The sequence below is a fragment of the Panthera onca genome, chromosome B2 (assembly GCF_046562875.1).
Source record: "Panthera onca isolate mPanOnc1 chromosome B2, mPanOnc1 haplotype 2, whole genome shotgun sequence".
Lineage (NCBI taxonomy): Eukaryota > Metazoa > Chordata > Mammalia > Carnivora > Felidae > Panthera > Panthera onca.
The window spans coordinates 40,930,142-40,955,476 of NC_138343.1; the positions used below are offsets into that span (position 1 = coordinate 40,930,142).

Below are 25,335 nucleotides of genomic sequence, written 5' to 3' on the forward strand. Positions count from 1 at the left end.
GTCCTGACCGAAGAGAGTATGGAGCAAGGGTTGTGTGGGGGCCCTTCACAGAAGGGCAACGGGCAGTGATGGATGGGGCAACACAAGAAGTGTTGATTCTTGGATCTCTCCTCTCTTCTCTTCCCTTGTTTGTATCCTCTCCAGCAGGGCCTGCAGGAAGGCATCTGGGGGATGGGGGAGGAGGCCCACAACCCAAGGAGAAGGTGCTATGGACTGGGTTGTCAGGGACATGTGGTGGCCATGTGGCAGGACCCTGGAGTCCTGGCGCCACTGCTCCGGGCCTGTGAGGCCCTCTGTGGCTGCCCCTCCTCCTCCCAGCTGCTTGGGGGAAGGGAGGTCTAAGCAGGCCTGGGGGGCCCTCCCGAGCCAGAGGGGGATGAAGCACTCACTATCCATCCCCTCTCAGCATATCCTGGAGGCCTGAGCAGCAGCTGGGGCCCATCTTCTAAAGCTTGACTCTTCCTGACCCGCCTCCTACACCCCTTGCTGCTTTCACAACAAAGAAAGAATGTGGGGGTGGTGGCGCTGGGGGTGGGGGGTGCCTGGAACAAGGGCTGCACTGGGCCTCCCCACAGCTGGAGACTTGGCCATGCCCTGCAGCCCAGACTGCCCGGAGATGGACTTGGGATAAATTTGTCAGTTTCACGGCCTTCAGCCAGGCTGAAGCCGAGCCTGTTTGTACCTTTGGGCTCAGATTGGTTCAGAGCCAAACCAGAACCCAGCCATGCACTGGTCCCTCACTTCTTCAGGGGTTCTACAGTATCTCCGGGCTACCTTGCTTGGGGACATCAAAGACACCCTTCTGTTCTAGGTCTTCCTCAGGATTTCTGGTTGCTGAGAAGTGAGCCAGAGCCCACATTTCCCCACTCCTACCCAGAGAATTTGGGGGAACCGTTGGTCAGAGCCCCCAGGAAGGCCCAGAACTGACAGTCCTCCCCAGGGGCCGGCCACAAAAGTCACTATGGTTCTCTGAGTCCCTGCAGATTGAGCGGGCGGTAGGCACAGCCGACGCTCCCCTACCTCGTCAGGTCCCCCGCACTCCCCGGGGCCTCCCTTCTTCAGTCCCCCGTCCATCTCCAGACCCCTCCCCCAACTGCGAGCTCCTCCCCCGCCACGGCGGGGTGGGGGCGTCGAGGGGGCGGGGCGCCGCGCGGCGGCCGGCGGGGAGGGGGCGTCGCGGGGCGGGGCTTGGAGGCGGTGGCTGCGGCGGCGGCGCGCGAGGGTTCGGAGGTACCAGCGGCGCGCGGCTCCGGCTCGGGACGCCTCGGGCTCGGGCTCCGGCTGCGGCTACTGCAGCGGCGCCCGCGCTCCGGTGAGCTCCGCCTCCCGGGCCCGCCGCGGAGCGCAGTTCGCGCGCCCGCCGTGCGCCGGCCGGCTCCTCTCCCCGAGCCCGCCGCCGCGATGGGAGCTGCGCGGGGAACCCCGAGCAGCCTCCGCCGGCTGCCTCTGCTCAGCGTCCTGCTGCTGCCGCTGCTGGGCGGTGAGTCGCGGCGAGCTGCGGGAGCCGGGCGCGAGAAGCGCGGGAGCCCCGCGGGCAAAAGGGGACACCGGGGAGGTGGCTTTGGGTGGCTGGGCCAGGCAAGACACTCTGGGGTGGTGGCGAGGTCTCGGTGGGCGCGAGGTCTCGGCGGCCGGTTTGGCTAACCCCCCACGGACTCGCTCGGGGCCCCTCTCCCTTCGCGCCCGTGAGGACACGTTTCCAGCCGCCACAGAGTTTTCCCAGTCTGAACGGAGAGTTTGCTCGGGAACTGCCGGGAGTTGCCGGCTCCCGGGCCCCGGTGGCGAGTTTCTTTTCGGGAGGGAAACGACTCCCTTCTACTTGGGGGGGCGCGGTGAGGTGGCTGGCGGCGGGGGAGACGGAGTTCCCCCAGTAGTCTCAGCCTAGGTGAGGGGGGCCGGCCTGGGGCCGGATGCGGGACCGACCTGCGACGCGCAGAGCGCGGAGCTTTGTTACCTACGCCGGCCAGACGCTCCCGGCTTCCCTCCTCCAAGTTCCCGGGCCAGACTGGGACTCCTGATGGCCCTGCTGGTGCGGGCGGAAGAAGGGGAGAATTAGGGGCCGCCCCGTCTCCTCCAGTTCCTGGGCCCGAGCCCTGAGCCCACTCCCAGCCGGGTCGAATCTGGGGAGCGGAGAGTCCGAGGCTGTCGCGGTGACTAATGTGTGAAGGCCGCTGCCAAAATCGGGCATGGCCGGCCTGCAAAGGTGCGGACGGGGTTTGTTCTGCTCCTTCCTGGATTTCCATCCTGTCTCTCCGCACCGAGGAAAGAAAATCTCTCATTCTACGGACAGAAAGGCAAAAAGAGTTCATTCTGCCCTTTCTTGGAGGGCCTCAGCGTTTTGATGAGGGTGTGGCCGGTATCTACAGGGCAGACAGGACCCGTCACCCCCGCTCCCCCCCCCCCCCCCCAGCCTTTATTTCCTGACTTGGTCACACCTGAGAGTCACCAATGAGGTGTTGAAGTGCTTTAGGGGAAAGCACCAAGCTACCTGCACACCCCCAACAGCCTGGACTGGAAATATGTCCCCCACAACACACACACACACACACACACACACACACACACACACACATTCTCTCTCTCTCTCTCTCTCTCTCTCTCTTTCTTTGGTAATGATCCTGGCAGCAGCCCTTTCTGGAGGAACTCTGCCCAGGACACCTGGTCCTAGCTTATCACTTTCCTCTTTCTTGGAAGAGTGGCCATAGAGAGGGTGGGAGTAGAGAATAGCCTTTTCTGACATCTCCCTTGGCTTGCCAGCTGTTGGGAGGTTCTGGTGCTTATGGAATCAACATCTCCCCCACCCCTAGTTAAATGGAGAGGTAATTGTAACTCAAGACGGAGAGGTAGGAACAGGCTCCAGGGATTCGTAGGAGGTGTTTCTGGAGCTGCCCTGTGTTCCTTGTGATGTGTAGGGTGGTTATTGCTCATGGCAGAACCCACATCTGCTCCCAGAGGAAGTATGGAAGTTTTTTTGCGCAGCCAGGATCGGGGGCCCAGCCATATGGGTGAGCAGCTCCAGCTCCCAGGCTTCGCAGGTCGGTGGCTGGGTTTGGGTGTGTGCGTCGCCTGATTTGGCTGTCTTCCCTGCTGATGTTTAGAGTTCTGGAGTCAAGGGGAGATTCTGGTGGGGACTGGGCCCTTGTTCGTTCAACAAATGCTAAATTCCTAAATTCCTTGTGTGAGAAGATGACTCTGATGTTAATCGATGTTAATCCGGTGACGGGTGTTTAGCATAGAGGGGGGTCTTGGGGGAAGTTAGGGCAGGCAGGCTGAGGGCTTGGGACTGGAGGTCTGGAATCTCCTCGGGGGGTGGGGAGATGTCTTGTGCTCAACAAAGGAACATTTTAATGAGAGCCTTAAATCAGTTCCACCAAATGTGCCTTGGTGTGGAACCTGTCCATGTGCTGTAAACAATTTCAGCCGAGGCTAAGGCGCCTGCTGTCTTCTGGTGAAATCCGGGGACTCAACCCACCCCCAGACGGCATGACTTCAGGGGGCAACGATTTTTTAATAGATTATAGTAGATTTTTCCATCTTACTGTTTAACTGTATAATTAACTGGAGTTTTAGTGAGACCCTGCTGTTAATAAGGCCGGAGTGAGGGACCTACTCTGGCTAGGTTTGTGGATTAGACCATTTTGAAGTTTGGGCAATTATGCTGTAAATGGCTGAGTAGCTTTCCAAACTTTGAGATCCCTGTTGTGATAAATACGGAGGAGGGAGGAAGAGAGGGCTTGGTGTTGAAAATCTGGGAGTCTTATCACCAGCTGTTTGAGTGGTCAGTTGTGGTCACTACCTATCACCATTCCCATCTCCCCTCTCTGGGTTCTTCCTTCCAGGCTCTTGTGTCTTTTGGGCAGATTGAGTTGTCACATTCAGAGATAGGCTGTCCTGCGGATTCCTTGAGGCTCTGCAGCCTGTAATTCAGGCCTAGGAGTTGCTTTTATCAGTGATGGGTTTCCTCAGTTGTTGGGAAGTACCTGCTGTGGGAGGGCAAGGGTAGTCTGTGCACATCACTTGCTGAGGGATCTGATCACACTCCTGGTGTTCAGAGCGGGGCTGAATGGTGGAGAGAGCTGTGCAGGCTGTGTATTTGGCAAAACAGCAACTTGAAGTCTTTGACAGGCCCGGTGGCCCTGGGCAAATTTCTTGACCTCACAGTTTGCCTCCTCTGTAAAGGGACTTAACTTTCTGGAGTTGTGCAGAGGATTAAATGTAATGAAGTCTATAAAGGGCCCCTTTCTTGTTCTTCCCTCTCCTGGGGTATGCTTCCCACATACCTTTCCAGCCTCACAAGTCACCCCCAACCAGAAACATTTTCCACCTACTGGACCTTCCATTCCAGCCCAGCTAGTCAATTTACCATCCCCTAAGACATGTGTGGTTTCTCAGACCTTTCTTTCCTCTCAGGCCAGTCCTTGGTATGTGTTGCCTCCCCCATCTCTCTCTTGCCCGGCCCCACTTCCACTTTTGTCCCCAGAGCTGTCCCATTCTCCTGCCAGAAAGACGCCTGTAGAACTTTTGGACTCTGTCATTCTTAGGACATGTCCATATTTTTGTCCCATTTGAGTTTTAACTTTCTTTCTTTCTTTTGTTTATTTACTTTGAGAGAGAAAGGGAGAAAGCCATTAGGGAAAGGGCAGAGAGAGAGGGAGAGTGAGAGAATCCCAAGCAGGCTCTGCGGTGACAGCAGCGAGCCCATCGCGGGGCTTGAACTCATGACCCGTGAGATCGTGAACTGAGTTGAGGTGGACTCAACTGAGATCGTGACTGAGAACTCAGTCACTCAGCTGACTGAGCCACCCAGGTGCCCCTCAAGTTTTAACTTTCTAAAGTGCCCCCCCTTGTCGAATTCTTTACAGTATCATTTAAAATGAGTCCTTTTCTAGGCTTATTAAAAATGAACCTTTTGGGTACAAGGCAGAGCAATCAAGGGCAGAAGTAAACATCCCCTTTACCTCCGAGGTGTTGGGGGTCCTGTACCCTTTCCACCTTCTCTGGGTTGGGGCTGCCTGTTGTTCCTCCTTGTACCTGCTCTGCCAGGACTGAATCAAGGGGTCAGACCATCGTTCCCTGTTTCTGGGCTGTCCATTCTTTGTTGATGTGCTAGGGCTTCTGGCTTTCCCCAGACATTCTGGGCAGGGGTAACCACTTCTACATGTGAAGCTGGCCTGCCTCAGAGTCTAAAACTGGGAGCTGTACAGGGGCCATTCAAAATAAGGCCCACAGAAAAGTGGCACCAACACTCCCTGGGAGCACAAGTCAGAATTCCAGTCTGCATTTAATAAGCTCCCCAAGGTGGGGCAGCTGGGTGGCTCAGTCAGTTAAGCATCCAACTTCAGCTCAGGTCATGATCTCCTAATTCGCGGGTTTGAGCCCCTCTTCAGGCCCTGTGCTGACAGCTCAGAGCCTGGAGCCTGCTTTGGATTCTTTGTCTCCCTCTCTCTCTGCCTCTCCCCTTCTCTCTCTCTCTCTCTCTCTCTCTGTCTCTGTCTCTGTCTCTCAAATAAACATTAAAAAACATTAAAAATAAGCTCCCCAAGGTGACTGTACCCCAAAGTTCCAGAAGCTTTCAAATTAGGGACCCTGAATCTTGAACAGTATTTGAACATTTACCTTAAATAACTTTTAATTCATGGGAACTCTGGTGTGACATGTGCACTTAAAAATTACCTCACCAAAAAAAGAAAAAAAAATTACCTCACTTTGGGTTGAATTTGAGTTAGATTTTGTCAGGAAACCTGTCCATTAAACGTGTGACTCCAGAAGGTGTGCGGCAGTAAGTGTGATATTCAATTCCTCCTGGAGCCTCAGCTTTTCCTCGAGGAGCGTATGTCTCATTTTATAATGAAAGTCAGCGGAGAAGTTGGATTTGTTAGGCAGAAATTTCGTCGGTGGATGACTTTTCAGGAATACATTTGATTCATAAAGGGAGGCGGCGTCTCTGTTGGGCTTTGGCGATGGTTGTTGAATCTTTGGAAGACTTCATGTTTTGGAGTGAAGGGGTTTGTGTGTTTGTGTCTAAGCCAGTGGGGCTTCTGTGAGACTCATCTGGGATGGACGTTGGCCGGTTCCGACTCTAATATTTGAGCCAAGAGCAGTTTGGGGCCAGGGATTCAGTCTTTGGTGTTTTCCTGATGGAAGAAAGGGTCATGAAACAGGGCTGGGTGTCCTTGGCCTGCATCCCTCAGCCTCCTCTGCCCTTCCTAGCCTCAGTAGCATGCTTTTCTGCTCTGTGCCCCTGGCACTACCCCTGGCAGAGCCACATGGAGGGGTTACAGGTTCAGGGCCACGCTTGCTGGGGGGCGGGGAGGGCGGGCTCTAGCCTTGCCTTCGAGCTGGCTGCCTGCCTCTCTTTTGGATTCCTGCTCTGGCCCCCCCCCATCGCCTGGTCCTTTTGTCCCCAAAGCTGCCATGGTGACTGGGTTAGAGTCCTGTCTTGGGGTTCTCTGAGTTCACCACTGAGTGCACATGTGGCCCTGCTGAGCCCCTTGGCGCTTTGGTGGAGCTGGCACAGAAGCTGCTACAGCTAGTCAGTGGTTTGAGGAAGCCCTCTGCAGTGTGTCACTTTTTCCATCCTCTTCTCTGCGTTCAGGCCTTTTCCCTCCCAGTAATGCTACACAGGCGGCAGTGGGGCAGGGAGGAAGCTTTGCTGGAAGGGCTGACACGCGCAGGCGCCTTTCCCCTCTTGCAGCTTGGATTGGGGTCACCAAGCTCCGGTGTCCCTTTGTGTGATGACACTGACTGAATACACAGGTGAGTGGAACACAGTCTAGTGGGTGTCCTGTGGATCCCAAGTTCCTGCCAGAAGCTTAGACCCCGATGAGCAAGGCTATGCAGCTGCTGGGTTAGGTGGGTATTTAATGGCTGGAAACTAGGTCCGGAGTTATGGGGGTAGGGACTGTGAGTCACACGTTAGGAAGATGTAGATTTCTGGTCCAGAGACCACCAGGTAATACAGAAGGAGGGCAGGTAACCAGAGGACCTATTTAAACTTTGAGCTGTCTGGGCCTTACGGTCGACCTGGTCCTGGCTCAATTGCTGCCCATCCGAATCATCGGGGAAGGAGTCAGAAAAGGCATTTTCCTTCCTTATTTGTTAGGTTCTGTTGTAATTTTTGAATAGCCAATCCAGGCATGGCTCACATCTCAAAAGGAAATGGCATCTTAAAATTGCTTCCCAGGAAAAGTAAAATAAAATTGTTTCCCAGGAGATTCTTACCTATATTCAGGTTTGAGAACCACTGGGTTGCCATAAGGAGTTTGTCCGTCCAAAGTGGAGGCGTGGTGATGAGAAGGGTTGGTATTGATATTGAGGGGCTTAGGATGGGGTCTGTTCCAAATGTATTTGAGTGTTTTCTGTGGGTGAAGCTGTCTCAGGTGGGGTGGGAGACAGGAAGGAGACACGATAGAGAGATGTGAATCACGTCAACTGCAGCAAAAGACACCACTTGGTAAAATGCTGAATAGAAGACCATTCTAGAATGTGTAGGAGAGTAAGTCCATGATGCAGGCGCAAAAGGGTAGTAGAAGGGCTTCGGAGAAGAGAGAGCATTGAATTGCTAGTAGATGTAGGCTGTGGTGACCGATCAGAATGACAAAAAGGCATCGTACCAGGAGTCTGAAAACTTAGGTGGTTCTTGTCTAACATCACACACATCAATGTATGATAAAGGAAGAGAAGCGACATCTGTGGTCCTGTGACACCTGCTTTTCTATATTTTGGTCCGGGCTCAATTGCCGCCTAGCTACATGACCTCGAGCTGGTGAATTAACCTTTCCGAGACTCAGTTTCCTCATCTGCAAAGTACAAGTGCTGAGGAAGTTATGATGTAGTACTCCCACCGGAGGTGGTTGACCCAGGGGTGCAGTCCCTCTGGTCAGCTCTGATGTCTGTTCCCAGAGACTGTCCTGACCCTTTGTCTCCTCTTAATGTGTCAGCCTTTGTTTCCAGTCCTCAATCCCTAGCATGGTTTGCAAGGCTCAACAAAGTTGCTCTTGACGGGCAGCTTTAGAAATGGTTTCCTCATTTGAGAGCACAGATTGTCTAAATGGGTCTCAGTATTCCAACAGCAGCTCAGAAATGTGAGCACGGCCACTTCGCATTTTCTGGTGGGAACTCTTCCCCCTCCGTCCTAGTACCAGATTCTCCCAGGGTGCTCAGTGCTGGTGTGGAGTCACCATCTCCCTCGGCATGCTAATGTTCTTCTGGGGAGAGGGTAGGAAGCTGTGCTTCTTGCAGCTTAGGCAGACTTTTATGATACCCAAGGGAGGGGCTTTGGTAATCACAGAATGGCTGTGGGGTTTCCCCAGTCAGTTGCTCTGGGTCGCTTGGGTGAACTTCTACCAAATACCATGGGGAGGTTCCCAAGGTACGATGTGGTCAGGGATGGAGGGCTCTCCCCTGTGGGTGGTTAAGGAGGTCAGAGTAGGCAGTAGCATGCACTGCTTTCCCCCCAGGAGACACACTGGCTCTTTTTTGCCCCTTCTGGGGCGCCGTTGGTGAGGCAGTGAGGAGAATGATTGTTTCTTTGGGGCATGGATGGCTGAGATGTCCCAGCAGCTAGCTCATAGAGTGCCCTTGTGCAAATTAGAAATAGGCACCCTTTCTCCAAGTGAATGCAGCCCTGCATCAGGACGCAGGGCAGCCAGGTCAGGCTGTGTGCTGACAGCTCAGAGCCTGGAACCTGCTTTGGATTCTGTGTCTCCCTGTCTCTTGGCCCCTCCTCTGCTCACTGTCTGTGTCTTTCTGTCTCTCAAAAATGAATAAACATTAAAAAAAATTAAAAAAAAAAAAAGGACACAGGGCAGTATTTCGGTATTAACACCTTGGCTGGGCATCTTGAGCAGTGCACAACCTGAATAGTCATATGTGGCTGTCCCATTGGAATGAGTGTCTCTTTGCTTCTCAGCTGATGGTCCAAGATGATTTTGGTGACCTCTAGTCTAATACTATGTCTTAGTTGAGCCATTTTCACTACTATTCACCTCCCTCTTGTGGTGGTGGGGTGGGACACTGCTGCTCTCATCCCACACTGTAGGAGAAGCCTGGGAGGTGGGGGCCCCAGTGCTGTACCCACTCCATATTATATGTCTGTAGCTGCTGGGGTCTTGGTCTGTGTCTAGGCTCCTCCCCTAACCCAAGATTTTACTGCCTTGCACATGCAGGCTTCTAAAGCCTTATGTAATAATTAATAAAGAAGGCTGGCTGAATCTTCAGGGAAGAGGGCCTGCTCAGGCCACATCTCATTAAGAAGTATCAGGCTTGCCTGTCTCCTGTGTCCTCTTTCCCTGGGCACACTGGGGACCTCCAGTGGCTCCAGGTAAAGTGTGTAGGCTTGCCTATTTTAGAGGAAATCCTGCAAGAGTGGTGGTATCACTTTAGTGGCAAAGATGGGTGTTGGTGGGCTCGAGTTCTCGGTACCTGGAAGTGTGAGGTGTACATCCCTCCTGAGGAGGGCCTGGGAGGGAGACATGGGCCCTGCTCCCACATTTGCCACAGACTTCTCATGTGATGTTGGGCAAGTCCCACCTTCCGCTCTGGCCTCAACTTGAGGACACAAGACCTTGGAAGACCTTTAAGGTGGTTGTCTTTGGGGCTCACCCAGCGTTGCCATATACAACGTCCAGCTGTGTTTATTTTTTTTTAAATTTTTTAAATGTTTTATTTATTTTCCAGAGAGAGAGAGCGAGAGAGCACATGTAGGGGAGGGGCAGAAAGATAGGGAGACGCAGAATCTGAAGCAGGCTCCATGCTCTGAGCTGTCAGCACAGAGCCTGATGTGGGGCTCGAACTCATGAACCATGAGATCATGACCTGAGTCGAAGTTGGACTTAAGTGACTGAGCCATCCAGGTGCCCCCACCTGTGTTTCTGTTACATGTTACACGCCCTCCTCCTCACCCTTGGTTTTAGAGAGAGGACTTTAAGGGCTGCATTTTGTTCTGGAGTCTCTAGTGCATGGGCACAGATGTGTTTAGACTCGATCAACTGGTGATGTGGGTATTAGGGTTTAATTCTTGGATGTGAAGGGGAATGGAGAAGTTTGAGTAAATTTTGGAAAGGTTTGGGAAAGAATTCTTACGAAGAAAAAAAAAAGGAAGAGTTTTTATCTGAGTAAAAGAAGGCAGAAACTTACCTGGTTGGTCCTCAAAGTACTGGAGGGACTAGTGCCTTGGTGAGGAACACCTTTTCGTTTGTACAGAAGGGGGAACCACTGAAGGGAGCCTTTAAGCTGGAAGGAGGGGCTGGGTGTGCTTTGGGAGAGCCTCCTCTGTAATCCCAACAAGCGGACCTACCTTTGCAGTTGACAGAATGCTTTTGCTCACACTGACTTTCGATCCTATTCCCAAGGCTCACAGGTATGCAGGATGAGGGCGGTTGGGTTTTTTTTTTTTTTTGGTGGGGGGAGGCGGGGTAAAAGGATGGGAGGCATTTGACAGGGAAACTGAGGTACAAAGTATGATCCACTCAGGACTGCAGAGCTGGTAAACGGGAGAGCTGATTCTGTGCTCTCATATATCCTAGAGGCTGTGAAGTGTTACACACACACATGCCTTGGAGTGGGGTGAACTCAGAGTGGGCTGAATGTGGGGGAGTGGATTTGGCAGGTGACATAACTGTCTGGGTGGGGTTTAGGAGCAGTCCTGTTAGAGGATCGGGAGCCTTTGCTCTTTCTGCGTAAGGAGTTGTATCAGTAACTTATGCATGCAGAGATCTTTTGGGCCACAGCATTCAAGATTGCCAATTTTTCTTGCTCTTATAAATTTTTGTTGTTGTTGTTCTTACAAAACAGCAAGGTTGAGGTTTTCAATGGCCCATTCAGAGGCTTGTGTACATGTTAAAGTTTTTAGTTATGGTCAGGCTATGTAATCTAGAAGTCCAGAACGCCGTGCCCGAATCCCCACGATTTGAGCTTTTCTCATGAACCTCTGAGTCCTCCATCTCTTCCGCCTGGTGCTTCTGGAAGGTCACGGGCAGTTACAGGCCCTGGCTTGCAGGTGTATTGCCACATTCCAGACCAGTGTGCCTGCTGGGAGTTGCACACTAAGGTTACGCTGTGGTGGAGACCACGTAGGTGGTAACAGAGTCATCACTGCTGTGGATAATAGAGTTGCTGTCTCTAACTACTTTTGTACAGATGGATGAGCCCACACTTGGTGGTACAGGCCCTGGCACATAGTAGGGACATGATGGATGTAGGTTTCCCTTTCATGTCTGACTTTGGAGGCAGGTCTTTTAATTTTCAAGAGATTTCAGAATTGCTTGGACAATGACCAATGACAGTCGAGGAGATGTACGTTTTTTAGTGCCAGGTACATCTCCCTTTAGCTGAGCTGTGAACCGCTCTTGGCAATCCTGCTAAGTTTGTTCTTCTGCTTCTGAAATTCTAGGATTCCAACATGGGAACCTGTATCCTATCATTGAAGGGGACAAAGTGGTATTTGGCGTTCTGATTCTGTTGTAGCTCGTCTGTTCAAAAACAAGAGAAGGTTCCTTTAGGTCAGCAGGTCCTTAAAGAGGGGATGTGCTAGGATAGCATGTGAGATCCCAAGGTCATTTCCAGCTACCTGAAAAACAAAATTCACAAACAAAGAAAATGGTTGTCTTGTAGCCTTAGAGGGGGAAAAAACCAAACCAAAACAAAAAACCAGTAAGAAGTGCTGTTGGTCTCACAGCGCCAGCTACAAAGAGCAAACCATCCTATCTGTTTGGTTAATTTAGCAGATTAACCCGTTGTTAAACTGACCAATTTAGAAAATGCCCAACTTGCAAGCAGCTTTGTGCCTGTGATCCAGCCTGTGATCCTGCCTGTGATCCGAGCTCCTCCTCCACCGCAGGGGTCCGGGCCTCCTGCGGGAGGAGCTTCCAGGGGGAGGAGGGGCTGCTGGGCCCAGGAACAGCCCCGGGGGGCCTGGAGGAGGATCTCTGTCTGCTCCTTACCACTCCCCTCTTTCTGAAAAATCCTTAAAACAAAAGACTTTTTATTTAGTAAACACACACCCTGCCTCGTTGAAGTGTCTTGAGTTTGTTGGTACAGTACAGGCCGAGGGGTGGCGAGTTTTCCCTTCATTGTAAGGGACTGGGGTGCTTCTCTGGCCTTGCATGCCTTTTTTTCCCTCTCTTTACCTTTGTTTCCGGGGCCATTTGAACAGGGTCTGAGAGGTCCTGCAGAGCTGGCCTGCTGTGTCTCTCTCCTTGAGCCTCCCTGTGAGACTTACTTTCCCGGGCCCCCCTGGAGCTGTTGCCAGCAACCCAGAAAGGAGGCAGGGGAGCTTGGGCCAGCCGGGGCCGGGCTTGGGTGGCACCCCTCTCTGTCCCCTTCCCACCCAGCCCAGATCAAAGGAGCCCTCCTCAGGGAGCGGGGAAATACCTCTCCCAATAGCCCCACCAGTGAGTAAACAGCCAGGGCCTCTTGTAGCTTTTGAAGCGGGGTGCTGCAGGCCTGGAGGAATGCAGAACATTTCACTTTAGGAGTGGACTTAGGTTTCCACTGCTTTCGGTATTTGCAAATTTGAAACAAATGCCCTCATTTAGCAGCAGGCAGGCTGGGCAGTAAACGGGGGCTGTTTAAGGGCGTTTATGGCGGTCACAGGTATTTGTGGGTAGAGGGACCCCAGCAGGTTTGGAAAAGGACAGAAGGTTTATGGTTAGGTGGGTTGTACAAAGACCTCAGCCAGGTCTCTGGTGGAGGGTTGTTGTTAGGTGGGCTTTGTCATAAAAAGCATTGCTGCCTCCTGCCCACTGCCCCCCCCCCCCCCCCCAGGAAGTATCTCTTTCTGGCAAACAAAGGGGGTTGGGATGGTGTTTATCCCCCTGAGGCTGATGCTAAGGGCCTTGTCCCTCTCCCCTCTAGTTTGGCTGCCAAAGTATCAGATTTCCAGTGAACCCTTCCTTCTTCCACCCCCGCAGCTTGAAAGGCTCATTAAATGTGCTTTATATATAACAAGTTGGCTGAGAGGTTCCCCCTCACTTCCAGCCAGTTTTGTGAGGAAGGAGCTAGGAAAACCTGTTTTCCTTTTGTTGTTGTTTCTGGAAGTAGATCTGTGAAGGAGCAATTGCAAAAAGACCCGGATTTTAGCAATCAGCCAAGCAAGTGTTACTTGCCTTTGATGGGACTGCTTAGCTGGGGATGGTCTGCCTGAGGCCTGCTGGGTGCCACCGCCCCCCTCCCCGGGAAATTCAGAAATTATTTAAGAACTGAGTTCTGGCTTCACAACTTGCTCCTGAGAGACCCTAGGTCTGTTCACCTCTTTGAGCCGCAATTTCCCCTTTTGTAGGAGGATAAAGGTAATAATACCAATCCCATGAGGGTGCTTGTAAAAATTAGGTGAGATAGTACTGTCTTTCATCAAAACTCTAAGGTGCTTATTTTTCAGTTTCACATCTTTGAAACCGGATGGTAACACGATTGTGTTCTAGTTTAACTGGGACCATTTCCTTTTCGTGTAACACAAAAAACCGTGCATCCTAATGTCGGTGGCATCTTTGAAATTCATGTGTATGTGAAGGACTTAGTCTGTCTTAGAGTGAATGCTCAATCAAAGATAGTTATAACGTGATGACAGTGATTTATTTACAGGGCTGCTTTTGTTTGCCACCCACCAGTAACTTTCAGTAGAAGCTATTTTCCTTTTAGTCTGGCACATAAATAACAAATGATGCTTAAGGCATAAGGCATCATGCTAGGTTGTGTATGCGTGTGAGGGTGTGTGTGTGTGTGTGTGTGTGTGTGTGTGTGTGTGTGTGTGTGTGTGTATGGTGGGTACTTTAAGTCCTTAGAAGGCAAGAGATGTCTAGAAAAGGAGGTGGATGTCCCTACGAGGGCAAACAGTCTATTATGGAAAGAAAATGCCTCTCTGATGGTCGAGTCTCCATTTAAAAAGGCTGAGCTATTCCTGGGGGAGACTAGAGACTCACTCCAGGAACGGATTGTCTGGTAGGCAAGTTGAGACTGAACCAGAAGAGAGTAATTAACAAGGCAAGGGTGCAGAGAAGCACCAAAGAGGGGGACACAGTAAATGCCAGGCACTCAGAGGATGGAGATGTGAGTGGGGCAGGCAGGAGACAGACAATGGTGGTAGCATTTTCTTCGCCTCCCACGCTGCACAGTTGTGTGGGGTTGATCCAAGCTTTGTGGAGACAGCGCTGCTGTTCCTTCTGCTTTGTGCTACTCAGGCACTTACTCAGTTGCACCTTTTCCCTTCAGGATGGAAGTGGCCCAGAGGCTGAGGAGCTCATCCCTTGGTTGAGTTCTGGTTAATTTGATGGTAGCATGGATTAGGTGTGGGGTTGGGGTTTAGACTGTAGACAAAAAGAGAAAGATATGTCTGTTTTATACGTATTCGTGAATGTCAAGAGCAAAACTCCCCCCCCCCCCTTTTTAATAGATTGCTGTGTAGATTTGTGTTCCAAGCCTTCCAGATGTTCACTTCTCTAGGCTTAGCCATTCTACCTTATAGGGGTTTCAGAATGCATTCTTTTGGTGTTTTCTAGAAGTTTAACTCTTGGTAGCTGTGCCCAACTAGGAAAGGGGCTGGTTAATGGATCACTTTTGGAAGGCAAGAACTCAGAAGTCGCAGGGTCTAGGAGACCCAGCCCTTCTATGCGCTTTTTTTTTTTTTTTTTTTTTTTTCCACTTCTGTTGGCTTCCTTTGGGAGTGTTTTGAAGAAGAATAAGCTATTGTAGCTGATGTGTCTTGAACAATCAGGAGGAATGGTGTTGAGGTTAAGAAAATTCCAGTGCTCTTTTCCTAAAAGCCTTTGATGTGCCCGTAAAGGCATTTTTGATGATAAAAACTTATTTGAGAGGCCCTTTGAAACTCAGTGTGAATTTTCTTCTGGGGAAGCCAATCTTCCCATCTTCTCTGCCCTGTGAGGATTGAGAGAGGCAGTGGTTCTTTTCAAACCAGGTCAACAAATACTTTGAAGCCTTTTTATATCCAAGGCACTCAGAGAGATACCTATGGGCCCTCAGTTGACCTGAGTTTAGCCAGTTGCCCAGTTTGGGTCTAACACTGCCGGTTCCTTATTTACATCCATGAGCAGAAGAGCCGAGGAGGACTTGGATGGACCTATGTGGGTCTCTTGCCAGCTGCTGGCCTTGGGGGTGATGGCTCTGGCAGCTGAATTAACAGCTGCTTGTTCTGGTCCAGGCGGCTGCCTCAGCCCTGGGGAGAGGTGTTGATCAGGCTGATGATCAGGCTGACCGGGCAGCAAATCCCCCTGAGCCCTAGGTTGGAAGTAAATGAGTTAAAAGTTGCTCTTAGACTCCTGACAACTAGCTTTCAGTTTTTGCAGCCAACAGAGAACTCTGAAAACAGGGTGTAAATTGGGTTATTTACACTGCCTCTGTTTTTGTTGCTTCCATGAAGTTGGTGAAGGAGGGCATGAATCCAAGTGAGCTTTTCAGGTTCTTGGTCGCCCAGTTCGGCAGGTACCTGGCATCAGGTGAAGAGGAGGTGTGGGGGTGGGCGTGTCAGGGTGTAATGCCCTTGAATGCAGGATGTGTGGTGACCGGACAAGCCTTTGAGGTGCCTGGGACCAGCCCCTTTCATTAGATCAAAGAAATACCTTTTGTTTTCCCCGCTCACACTTTCCTCTGCCCCGGAGCCAGAGTTGTAAAGAGGTGGAGTTGTGAGGGTCTGCATCTGGTGGCGGGGGTGGTGAGTGGAGTAGGGGGCAAAGGGGATGGGTCTTCCCTCATGCTGAGCACTTCCTGCCCTCTGCTCCCGCTGCCCTGGGTGTGCAGGGGTCTGCCTGGGCTAGCCTGGGCACCTCAGGCTCTGCTGGGCCACTGCCCGGTAGGGCCCTGCCTGAGCTGGGCTGTAAGCTGGTGAAACCAGCCACACAAAGACGGATTTCACTCCAGGCTAAGTGTTTTGTTGCTGAATCATTTGCATTCATTAAAAGTAGTGAAGGGCGAGTGATATTTAAGGCAACACGACGGGTTTGCTGGAGGCCTATGCCTTAGAACCTCATTAAGAATTCTTGGGGCGGGGGAGAGGATGGGTGCAGCTCATTCAAAGCTTACTTAACTTCTGGCTGCTTTGGGCATAGGCCAGCTACTAAAATATGAAAAATGTTTGCCCAGCAGCCCCCAGAGCTTGGCCAGACTGCCCTGGCCAAAGAAAACACACACTTACAATTCATTATTTAGCCTCCTCCTGCGAGCTTGCTCGTGTCTCTTCCTCCCATGGGACCTTGCTGAGTAGGGGGCACAGGGGGGCGGGGAGTGCAGGAAGACTCCTACCTATTTTTAAGGGGAAGTTTGGCCGAAAGCAAGCGCTGTCTATCCGCGCCCCCCCCCCCACCAGCCCGCCCTCCCTCCCCCCTCCCTTCCCTAGGTTATTTCTCTCATTCCCTACAGACAGATTTTAGGGTGTTTCTGAGGATTTGCTATTTGAAACAGCACCGTCACAAATGTCCTTGTACCCACCTTTACCCTTATGCTTGTGTGTCTGTAGGATAAATTCCCAGAAGTGGAGCTGCTCTGTCAAAAGATACGGACATATCAAAGTGGCGTGCAACATTTCGCATTTCTGTAATTTTTCTCAGGAGGGAGTTCATAGCTTTCATCAAGTTTCTGAATCACCACTGTGCAGGCCTGTGAAAATCACACGGGGTAATGTGTGAAAACTGGTAAGCGTGGCTCAGGTGTGGAGCATTGCCAGGGGGAACCAGAGAATTTACTGGCTAGGCTGGGACATTATTAATAGCTATGCCAAGAGAGCCACGTAAGTCAAGGTTGTTCTAGGTAACTTGGGAGTGTGGTAGCCCATTGCCCACCCAGCTTCCCATTCCCTCATTTCTGAGGCCACATATGGCCTTTCTTCTACACCATGCCGCTCTAAATTACCCGCTCCTCTCTATTTTCCATTCTGTCAGATGTGTTCTGTGGCCCCCCAGCTTGACAATGAGCTTAGTAGGGTGGCTTGAGTTTCTGTCGTCTGTTTTTCCCCAAGCCCAGTGACCCTATCCCAGATGGTTGCTCAAGAAGTTGGATTCTGCAGATCATAATCCTAGTCTTGGAAGCAGTTTCACTTTTCTGGACTCCATCTCTTCATCTGTAGGATGAGAATGATAATGTCCACCTCATATGGCTATGATGAGAAGGTCTTTGCAGTAAAGTCTGTGTGGGGGCGGGGGTGGGATGGGTGTTGTGCTGTTGCCATTGTTTTGTGGGGGTGAGCTTCAGGGACACTTACAACTTCTCACTGACATATATTTGGGAGCCTTTAGGCTCTGCACGCTGTCTGGTTTTTTTCCCCCGCCTCTCCCTTTGTTACTCTCTCCTTAATTGCTCTCCTATCTGTTCCCTTCCCTTCTATCCCATGCCCGTGGCTTAGTTCAGCCCTTGTCATTCCTCCCTTGGAAGACTGCTGGAGAAAAAGAAGTGATTTTTTTTGAAGGCAACCTCTCTCCCTCCCGCTCAAAAACATCACGAAGATACGTACTTTATGCAATCTGAGATTTAAAAAAAAAAAAAAAAAAGATGAGAAGCAACAAAAAAAGTCAGATGAGAAGCAACAGACCAAGATGAAAAGGAAGCCGACCAAGAAGGGTGAGGAAATAGGGGACTGGCTGAGATAACGAATAAGTACAAGGAAACAAAAATGCAATAGCAGAATTAAGTTCCCAGCGTAATCTTTAAAGGGCCTCATGGGCACTATGATTAACCTAATCAATGCCATGTTGTTGGTAGCTCTCAGAATTCAGAGGAAAAAGTGTAGGGAGATGAAAATGATGACAAAAATAAAAAATGTGATAATTACAGAAATAGATTCAAGATGCTAAAAAACAATGAACAAGGGCACCTGGGTGACTCTGTTGGTTATGCGTCTGACTCTTGATTTCGGCTCAGGTCATGATCTCATGGTTTGTGGGTTCGAGCCCCATGTTGGGCTCTGTGCTGACAGCTCAGAACCTGCTTGGGATTCTCTCTCTCTCTGCCCCTCCCCCTTCTCTTTCTCAAAATAAATTTAAAAGTTTTAAAAAAGTTTCATGCTTTTTTTCCTGAGACAGACCTAAAATAGTGACAAAGTTTGTTTTCTTGTTCTTTTTCTAACTTGAGATGAATAGCCTAATTTATTTCATTATTTAGGAAATGATTTAAGATTATTAATTTTCTTCCAAACACAGCTTTGAAATTAATTTGAAATGAAAACGTGTAGAATTGATAAGTTAAGGTCCTTGCCTGGAAAAAAAAAAAAAAACAGTAAAAAAAGCTTCGGCAAGTTCAATCAAGAAAAAGAAAAGGTCAATATTAGGTAAACCAAGAAAGGAAAAAGAGGCTTTAGCCTCATTCTTGGCTTTACAGCAATTTCTTGAGCACCTACTAGGCACCTGGTAGACACTGGGGACAGGCAGCAGGGAATGAGCTGGATCTCACTGTTCAGTGAAGAGGACGTACGGAAATGTGTAGTGATAATCACGCCTGTGATCATCGCGATGGAAAGATTAAAAAAATTTATCACGGGTTACCATGCCATGCTAAGAAGTCTATGCAAGGAAAACAAAAATTACGGAATTTTATTCAGAAACCAATAGAATGACTAAATAGGCCAGTATCTATTGAAAACAATTGAAAGATAATAAAAACAGCTAAACAAAACCCAAAACTGTTATATCTGAAGGCGCTGACCGGAAATTTCAAAAATTGTGGAGGATGGGGCCCCTGGCTGGCTCAGTTGCTATAGCATGTGACTCTTGATCTCGGGATCGTGAGTTCGAGTCCCACATTGCGTGTAGCAATTACTTTAAAATCTTTTTTTTTTTTTTTTAAATGCTGAGGATATAGAACCTTATGATGCAAAGGTTGTCATCCAGCCAAGGAACAGATGGATGGTCACCCTCCACCTGTCACAACATTGATATAACCTTGCTTCTAAATGCTGACTGACAGTGCAGAAAAGAAAAGCAGACTGCTCAGAGAAATATCGATGTAAAAGTAATATAAAATACTGTCAAATTGAATCTTATAATATGTTACAGGATAACATACTATAAACAACTAACCGATTTATTTCAAAAATGCATGGGTAATTTAATCAAACACAATTCATTAAAATAAGTCACACAGTGATGCATTTGTGTCAATAGATTCAAAAGTGACATTAGATACAAATTAACATCGGTTCTTGATTTTTTAAAAATTTATTTTATTTTAAAAGTTTATTGAGAGTGCTCGCTTCGGCAGCACATATACTAAAGGTTTATTGAGAGAGAAAAGCAGGGGAGGAGCAGAGAGAGAGAGACAGACAGACAGACGCAGTCACTGCAGAGCCCCATGTGGGGCATGATCTCATAGTTTGTGGGCTTGAGATCTGTATTGGGCTCTGCACTGACAGCTCAGAACTTGCTTGGGATTCTCTCTTTCCTGCTCTCTGTCTCTCTCATTCTCTCAAAATAAATAAATAAATATAAAAAATTCAAACCACAGTCAACATTATACTTAAAAATGAAACTGTAGGTTGGTGATGGGTATTGAAGAGGGCGTCTTTTGGGATGAGCACTGGGTGTTATATGGAAACCATCTTGACAATAAATCTCATATATTAAAAAAAAATGAAACTGTAATGCTGTTCTCGTTAAAATAAAGAAGGCAGAGGTGCCTGGGTGGCTCAGTCAGTTAAGTGTCCAACTTCAGCTCAGGTCATGATCTTGTGGTTTGTGGGTTCAAGCCCCATGTAGGGCTCTGTGCTGATAGCTTGGAGCCTGGAGCCTGCTTTGGATTCTGTGTCTCCCTCTCTCTCTGCCCCTCCCCTGCTCACGCTCTGTCTCACTCTCTCTCTCAAAAATAAACAAACATTAAAAAAATTAAAAATAAAGAAGGCATTACACCAAAAAAATAAAATCACTATTTTAACATTATTCTGGAAATTCTAGTTGAATTAATACTGTAAGAAATATGAAAGTCAAAATAAAGTTAATGTCTTTTGCAGATGGCATCATTTTTTTTTAAGTAGGCTCCACACCCAACATGGGGCTCAAACTCATGACCCTGAGACCAAGAGTCACATGCTCTACCAACTGAGCCAGCCAACTGCCTTGATTTTTACATGTATAGCTCAAGTATCAACTGAGAACCATTAGAATCAACAAGAGAGTTGGCTCATTTGGCCAAATACAAAACTACACAAGACCCAGAAATTTTGCTACTTATCAGCAAGTAACCTTTTAGAAAATACAAAGAAAACACTTAATCACACTCACAAAAATCAACAAAAATATAATGCTCCAGGCATAAAGCAATATCATGGAAACTATATGTTGATGGGGTCAGTAAATTTCATCTGTCTCCCCTCTGAATTTGGAACCAGTGGAGGCAGGGATGGGGAAGACAAGACAGACACAGGAATTGGACAGATGGAAATCAATGTATCATCTTTATTATTGATAAAGGCTAGGTTGAGGAACAAGATTTAAATCTGAAGAGGATAAGCTTGTCTGATTCATCCCTGAATATGTGTGTGTGTGTGTGTGTGTGTGTGTGTGTGTGTGTGCGTGTATGTGTGTATGGTGTAGGCCTATACAAAATGTGTCTTCCCTGCAGGGCGCGGGTCCCCTAAGTGGGTGGGGGAGGAAGGGTTAGAGCCAACATGGAACATGGCAGGGTTGGAGCCTAGAGCCTAAGTGGGCGGGGGAAGAAAGGAGCCTACGTGCCCAATCAGACTCCCTGAGGTTTATAGGAGTGGCGTACCACTGGCACCCTCTGTAATGCAATAGAGAGGAGTTATTCCTTCTTAAGTCTTCCTCCTTTTGCTCTCTGAAGTCACTGGAGCTTAAAGGCCCTGTCCCTATATGCCTGGGGTGTGAGCACCTGGGAGTGTGGCTCTTCCCTCCAGGGAATGGGCAAAGCTCTAGGTCAGTGATTCCTGCTTCCACTTCACTGACCACCCTACTCCTTTGTGGATCCTTCTAGGACACCTGGAGAGTGGGGTAGATTTCTCCCTAGAAGGCTCTCAAATGGATCAAAACAGGATAGTATTTAAATGAATTCTGAGGAACTCTGTACCCAGGGGTGAAAATTCATTTCCTATCTATTTCCTAACCCAAATCATATGCAAACACCTTTTCTTCTGAGAATTTACCAGCTGAGAACAGGAACTTTTTTTTTTAATGTTTATTCATTTTTGAGAGAGAGAGCATGAGCGGGAGAGGGGCTGAGAGAGGGAGACACAGAATCCGAAGCAGGCTCCAGTCTCTGAGCTGTAGCACAGAGCCTGACATGGGGCTCAAACCCACAGACTGTGAGATCATGACCTGAGCCGAAGTTGGATGCTTAACCAAAGGAGCCACCCAGGTGCCCTGAGAATAGGAACTTTCATTGCTTTGTTCACTGCTGTATTCTATTCCCAGCACTTAGAACAATGCCTGGCACATGGTAGGCATTAAGTAACTTAATGCCCATTCTTAGGAGGGAAAAGTATAACATGTAATGCAGAAAAGGCCTTATAGTCTTGATCTTATTGTTTATAAGTAAATAAGGAAAAAGGTAGACAACCAAGTTGAATAGGAAATGGACAATCAAAAATTCAGCCAACCAATAAATACATGAAAGATTGCCTTATCTTGTTAAGGATGAACTAAATGTCTCCAGCGAATTGCAGATTGCAACAAAGCATTATTTCATGTCTCTCAAATTGGCAAAGATTAATAAGTATCAGGGTGGTAAGGCTGCATAAATTGGCACAACCTTTAGAGTCATTTGTCATTTATCAAAAACTTGAAATTGTATTCTCTTTGGTCCAAGCTGGGGGGGGGGGGGGCTCTGTTTCTAGGAAGTATCCTGCAAGCACTCGCATTATCAGTGTGCTTAGGTGCCTGTACAGAGAAGTTTAGTTGGAGCATTGTTTGTAATGGCAAAATATTAAGCCATCTGAATGTTCATGATTAGGATGCTGGACAAATAGATCATGGGTCATTGACACAGTGAAATAATACACAGTAGTTGAAATGAGTGAACTAGAGCCATTTAAACAGACATGGATATCTGTAATTAACTGTAAGGCAAAAAAAGCAAGTTATAGAATAGCCGGTGTTAGGCATTGCATTATGTCCCCCCAAAGGTTATGTTCAAGTCCCAAGTCCCAGTATCTGTGAATTTGACCTTATTTGGAAATAGGAACTTTGCAGATGTAATCAAGCTAAGGTGAGGTCATTAAGGTAAATTCTAATCCCCTGACTGGAGATACCCTTATGAGAAGAGAAGAGACATGGAGACACACGCAGAGAGGAAAGACGGCGGCCGTATGAAGGAGGCAGAGACTGGAGCGAAGCGTCTCTAAGCCGAGGAGCACCAAGGGTTGCCAGCAACAGCAGAAGCTAGGAGAGAGGCATGGAGTAGACTCTCCAGAGCCTCCAAGGAACCAATCTTGCCAACACCTTGTTTTCACCCCTCGGCCTCCAAAACTGTGAGAGAATAAACTGCTGTTTTAAGCCACCCAGTTGTGGTTATTTGGCACAGCAGCCCTAGGAAACAAATGAGACAGGTATGGCCATTATCCCATAATCATGCATTCTGTGGGTGCACCTGTTGCCCTGTCCATGACAAAGCGCTGCCTCAGTCCGTCTTGTACACTAACAACCACTTTCTCAGAAGCAGGAACCCACTAGCGTGGTGATTTTTTTTTTTTTTTTTTTTTTTTTTTTTTTTTTTGTCAGGGGATGGCATGAGCAGGGTAAATTTGTATCGCATCTCCTTTGCCACCTCCTCCAGTACTTGCCTGCTGTGTTCCCCCTCATTCGTCTCTGGTAATTCTGCATCCTGAATTACCCAGAGTTCTCTGACCACGCTTTGTCTTTGTGTTTTAGTCTTGTTCTATTGCCAAGCCCCATTCTTTGTTAAAAGTTTGATGAGCCGCCTTCCAGGATTCTTCTCACTCCCCTGTCCCCCCACTTTGAGTTAGAAAGCTTATGCATCCACCCCACCATGCTGTGGTGATAATGCGGTAAAGCCTTGATTATGGTAGGGTGTCCTTTGCAGCCAGATGACCTGAGATTTGAATCCTGCATTTGGCACTCACCTTGCTGCGTGACCTTGAGCAAGTTGTTTTACCACTCTGTGCCTCAGTTTCCCCATCTGTGCAACGGGGATCAAAGTATCTACTTTTACAACGGGCGGTTGTAAGCATTAACAAGCTAATATGGTTAAAGTGCCCGGCACATAGTAAGCGGTCAGTAGGTGTTAGCTATTACTGTAATTATATGTTTACTTGTCTGACTCCCCCACTAAACTGAGATACTTAAAGGCAGTAATTGTGTGTTTTTCTCTCTCATCCCCAGTGTCTTGCAGAGTACTTGGCACATGGTAGGCTCTTGATAAGTGTTTGTTGAATTAATAATGATAATTAACATAATTGCCTACGAGGATCCCATATTGGGCCTTGACCCTCTACTTATTCACAACATGCCGGGATAATGGCGCTAAATATGGCTCAGTAAAACCAGCACAGATCAGTTGGTGTTTCCTGAGCACCTCCAACGGGGAAAGCACCTGCAGTGGAGGGGACAGATGAGTGTGAGGCCAGCCCTGTGCTCAGGGAGCTTAGAATCTAATGGGGAAGACAGGTGGTAAGCACAGGAGATGTTAAATGACAATATGAGGTTGTAATAAGCATTTGTGAGAGCAATAGAAGACACAGGATGTACATTCACAGTTATTGTTTCACTTGGTGGCACGTTGTTATCTAACTTCTCCTTGTTTTCCAAGTTCATCCTAGAAAGGTTCTTAAACGTTTTAATAATGAAACTTAGGTCTAGAGGTTGCATCAGGTTCAGATTCGATTTTTTTTTTCATGTGTACTTCTCTTAAATTTTTTTTTTAATGTTTATTTATTTTTGAGAGAGACAGAGACAGAGTGTGAGTGGGTTAGGGGCAGAGAGAGAGGGAGACACAGAATCCGAAACAGGCTCTAGGCTCTGAGCTGTCAGCACAGAGCCCGACACGGCGCTCGAACTCATGAGCCAAGAGATCATGACCTGAGCCAAAGTCGGGCGCTCAGCCAACTGAGCCACCCAGGCACCCGTCATGTGTACTTCTCTTAGTAGACACATAACATCTGGTTGTCTCTCTGGAATTAGCAGCCATCAATAATCATTGCTAGATCCATTATTTCATTAGGGGTTGTAAAATGGTGATATATTTATCATCTGGAGACTCCTGTAAAAACAAACCTCCCCTCATTGACTGTTATCCTGAAGTATAGCTGTTCAGAAAGGGAAAATAAAGCTTGATGCTTAACCAGTTTTTAAAATAATGACTTGGTTTTCTAGCATCCTTCAGAGGTGATCAAGGGAAGGCTTTAGGCTTTTTTTTTTTTTTTTTTTTTAAGATTTTATTTCTGAGTAATTTCTATACCCAACGTGGGACTTGAACTTACAGCCCTGAGATCAAGAGTTATATGCTCTACTGACTGAGCCAGCCAGCTGCCCAATTTGGGGCTTAAAAAAAATTTTTTTTAATGTTTATTTATTTTTAAGAGAGAGAGCGCAAGCTGGGGAAGAGCAGAGAGAGAAAGAGACGGAGACACAGAATCCGAAGCAGGATCTAGGCTCTGAGCTGTCAGCACAGAGCCTGATGTGGAGCTCCATCCCACGAACTGTGAGATCCTGACCTGAGCCGAAGTCAGACGCTTAACTGACTGAGCCACCCAGGTGCCCCTGGGCTTTTTTAAAAACGTCATTGTGAAACATCATTATGAATTTTAAGTTATTCGGTGTGTGTAAGTCCATGTGGTTCTTACCCTTATGGTTGTTTAGACCCATCTTTGGCTGGTGGTGGTAGCCTCTTTAGGTGGGCCTTGAACTTTTTGATGTGACCTTACTAGTCTTTGCTCGTTCCCTTGTATGTGATGATGTTCCAGGCTTGTCTTGTGCATTTCCTGCCCTGGACCTGGAATCAGGCTTTTCTCCAAAGAGGAAGGGCATGAATTTTTTAAGATATTGGTCCAATTTCGGTAGGGAATTATTATAATTTACACTCCCATCAGCAAAGCATGAAGCCATTTTATCCACATACTTACTAGTGTTGAGTGCTATTTTAAAAATCTTGGTGTTCGTTTGATGGGCAGAATAACTCCTTCTAATTGCATTTCTTAGATTCTTAGTGCATTGCAATGTTTTCTTATATTAATATTTGCTTTGAGAGCTCTTTATGATTTTACCATGTTAGAATTTTAGTAGTTATTATAGTTGATTTGTAACTCTATATTTCAAGACCTCTTCTGTCAGTTGCTGGAAATATTCCTAATTTGTTGTTTGCCGTTGAGAGTCGTTTACAACTTCTATTTTATGCAGTCGAGTATTTTCATTTATAAAGCATAGAATTGTCCAG

At 48.3% G+C, this 25,335-nt stretch overlaps 1 protein-coding gene across 1 annotated transcript in view; it reads left to right on the top strand.

Annotated features, from left to right (window-relative positions):
* Nucleotides 1-1,176: 1,176 nt before the first annotated feature.
* The window catches only part of PTK7 (protein tyrosine kinase 7 (inactive)), a 62,654-nt gene continuing 38,495 nt past the window's right edge, over nt 1,177-25,335 (top strand). Inside the window, exon 1 of the mRNA XM_078446899.2 lies at nt 1,177-1,480. Coding sequence (XP_078303025.1) covers nt 1,402-1,480 — 79 coding nt within the window. The 5' untranslated portion in view covers nt 1,177-1,401. The remainder of the gene's footprint in view (nt 1,481-25,335) is intronic.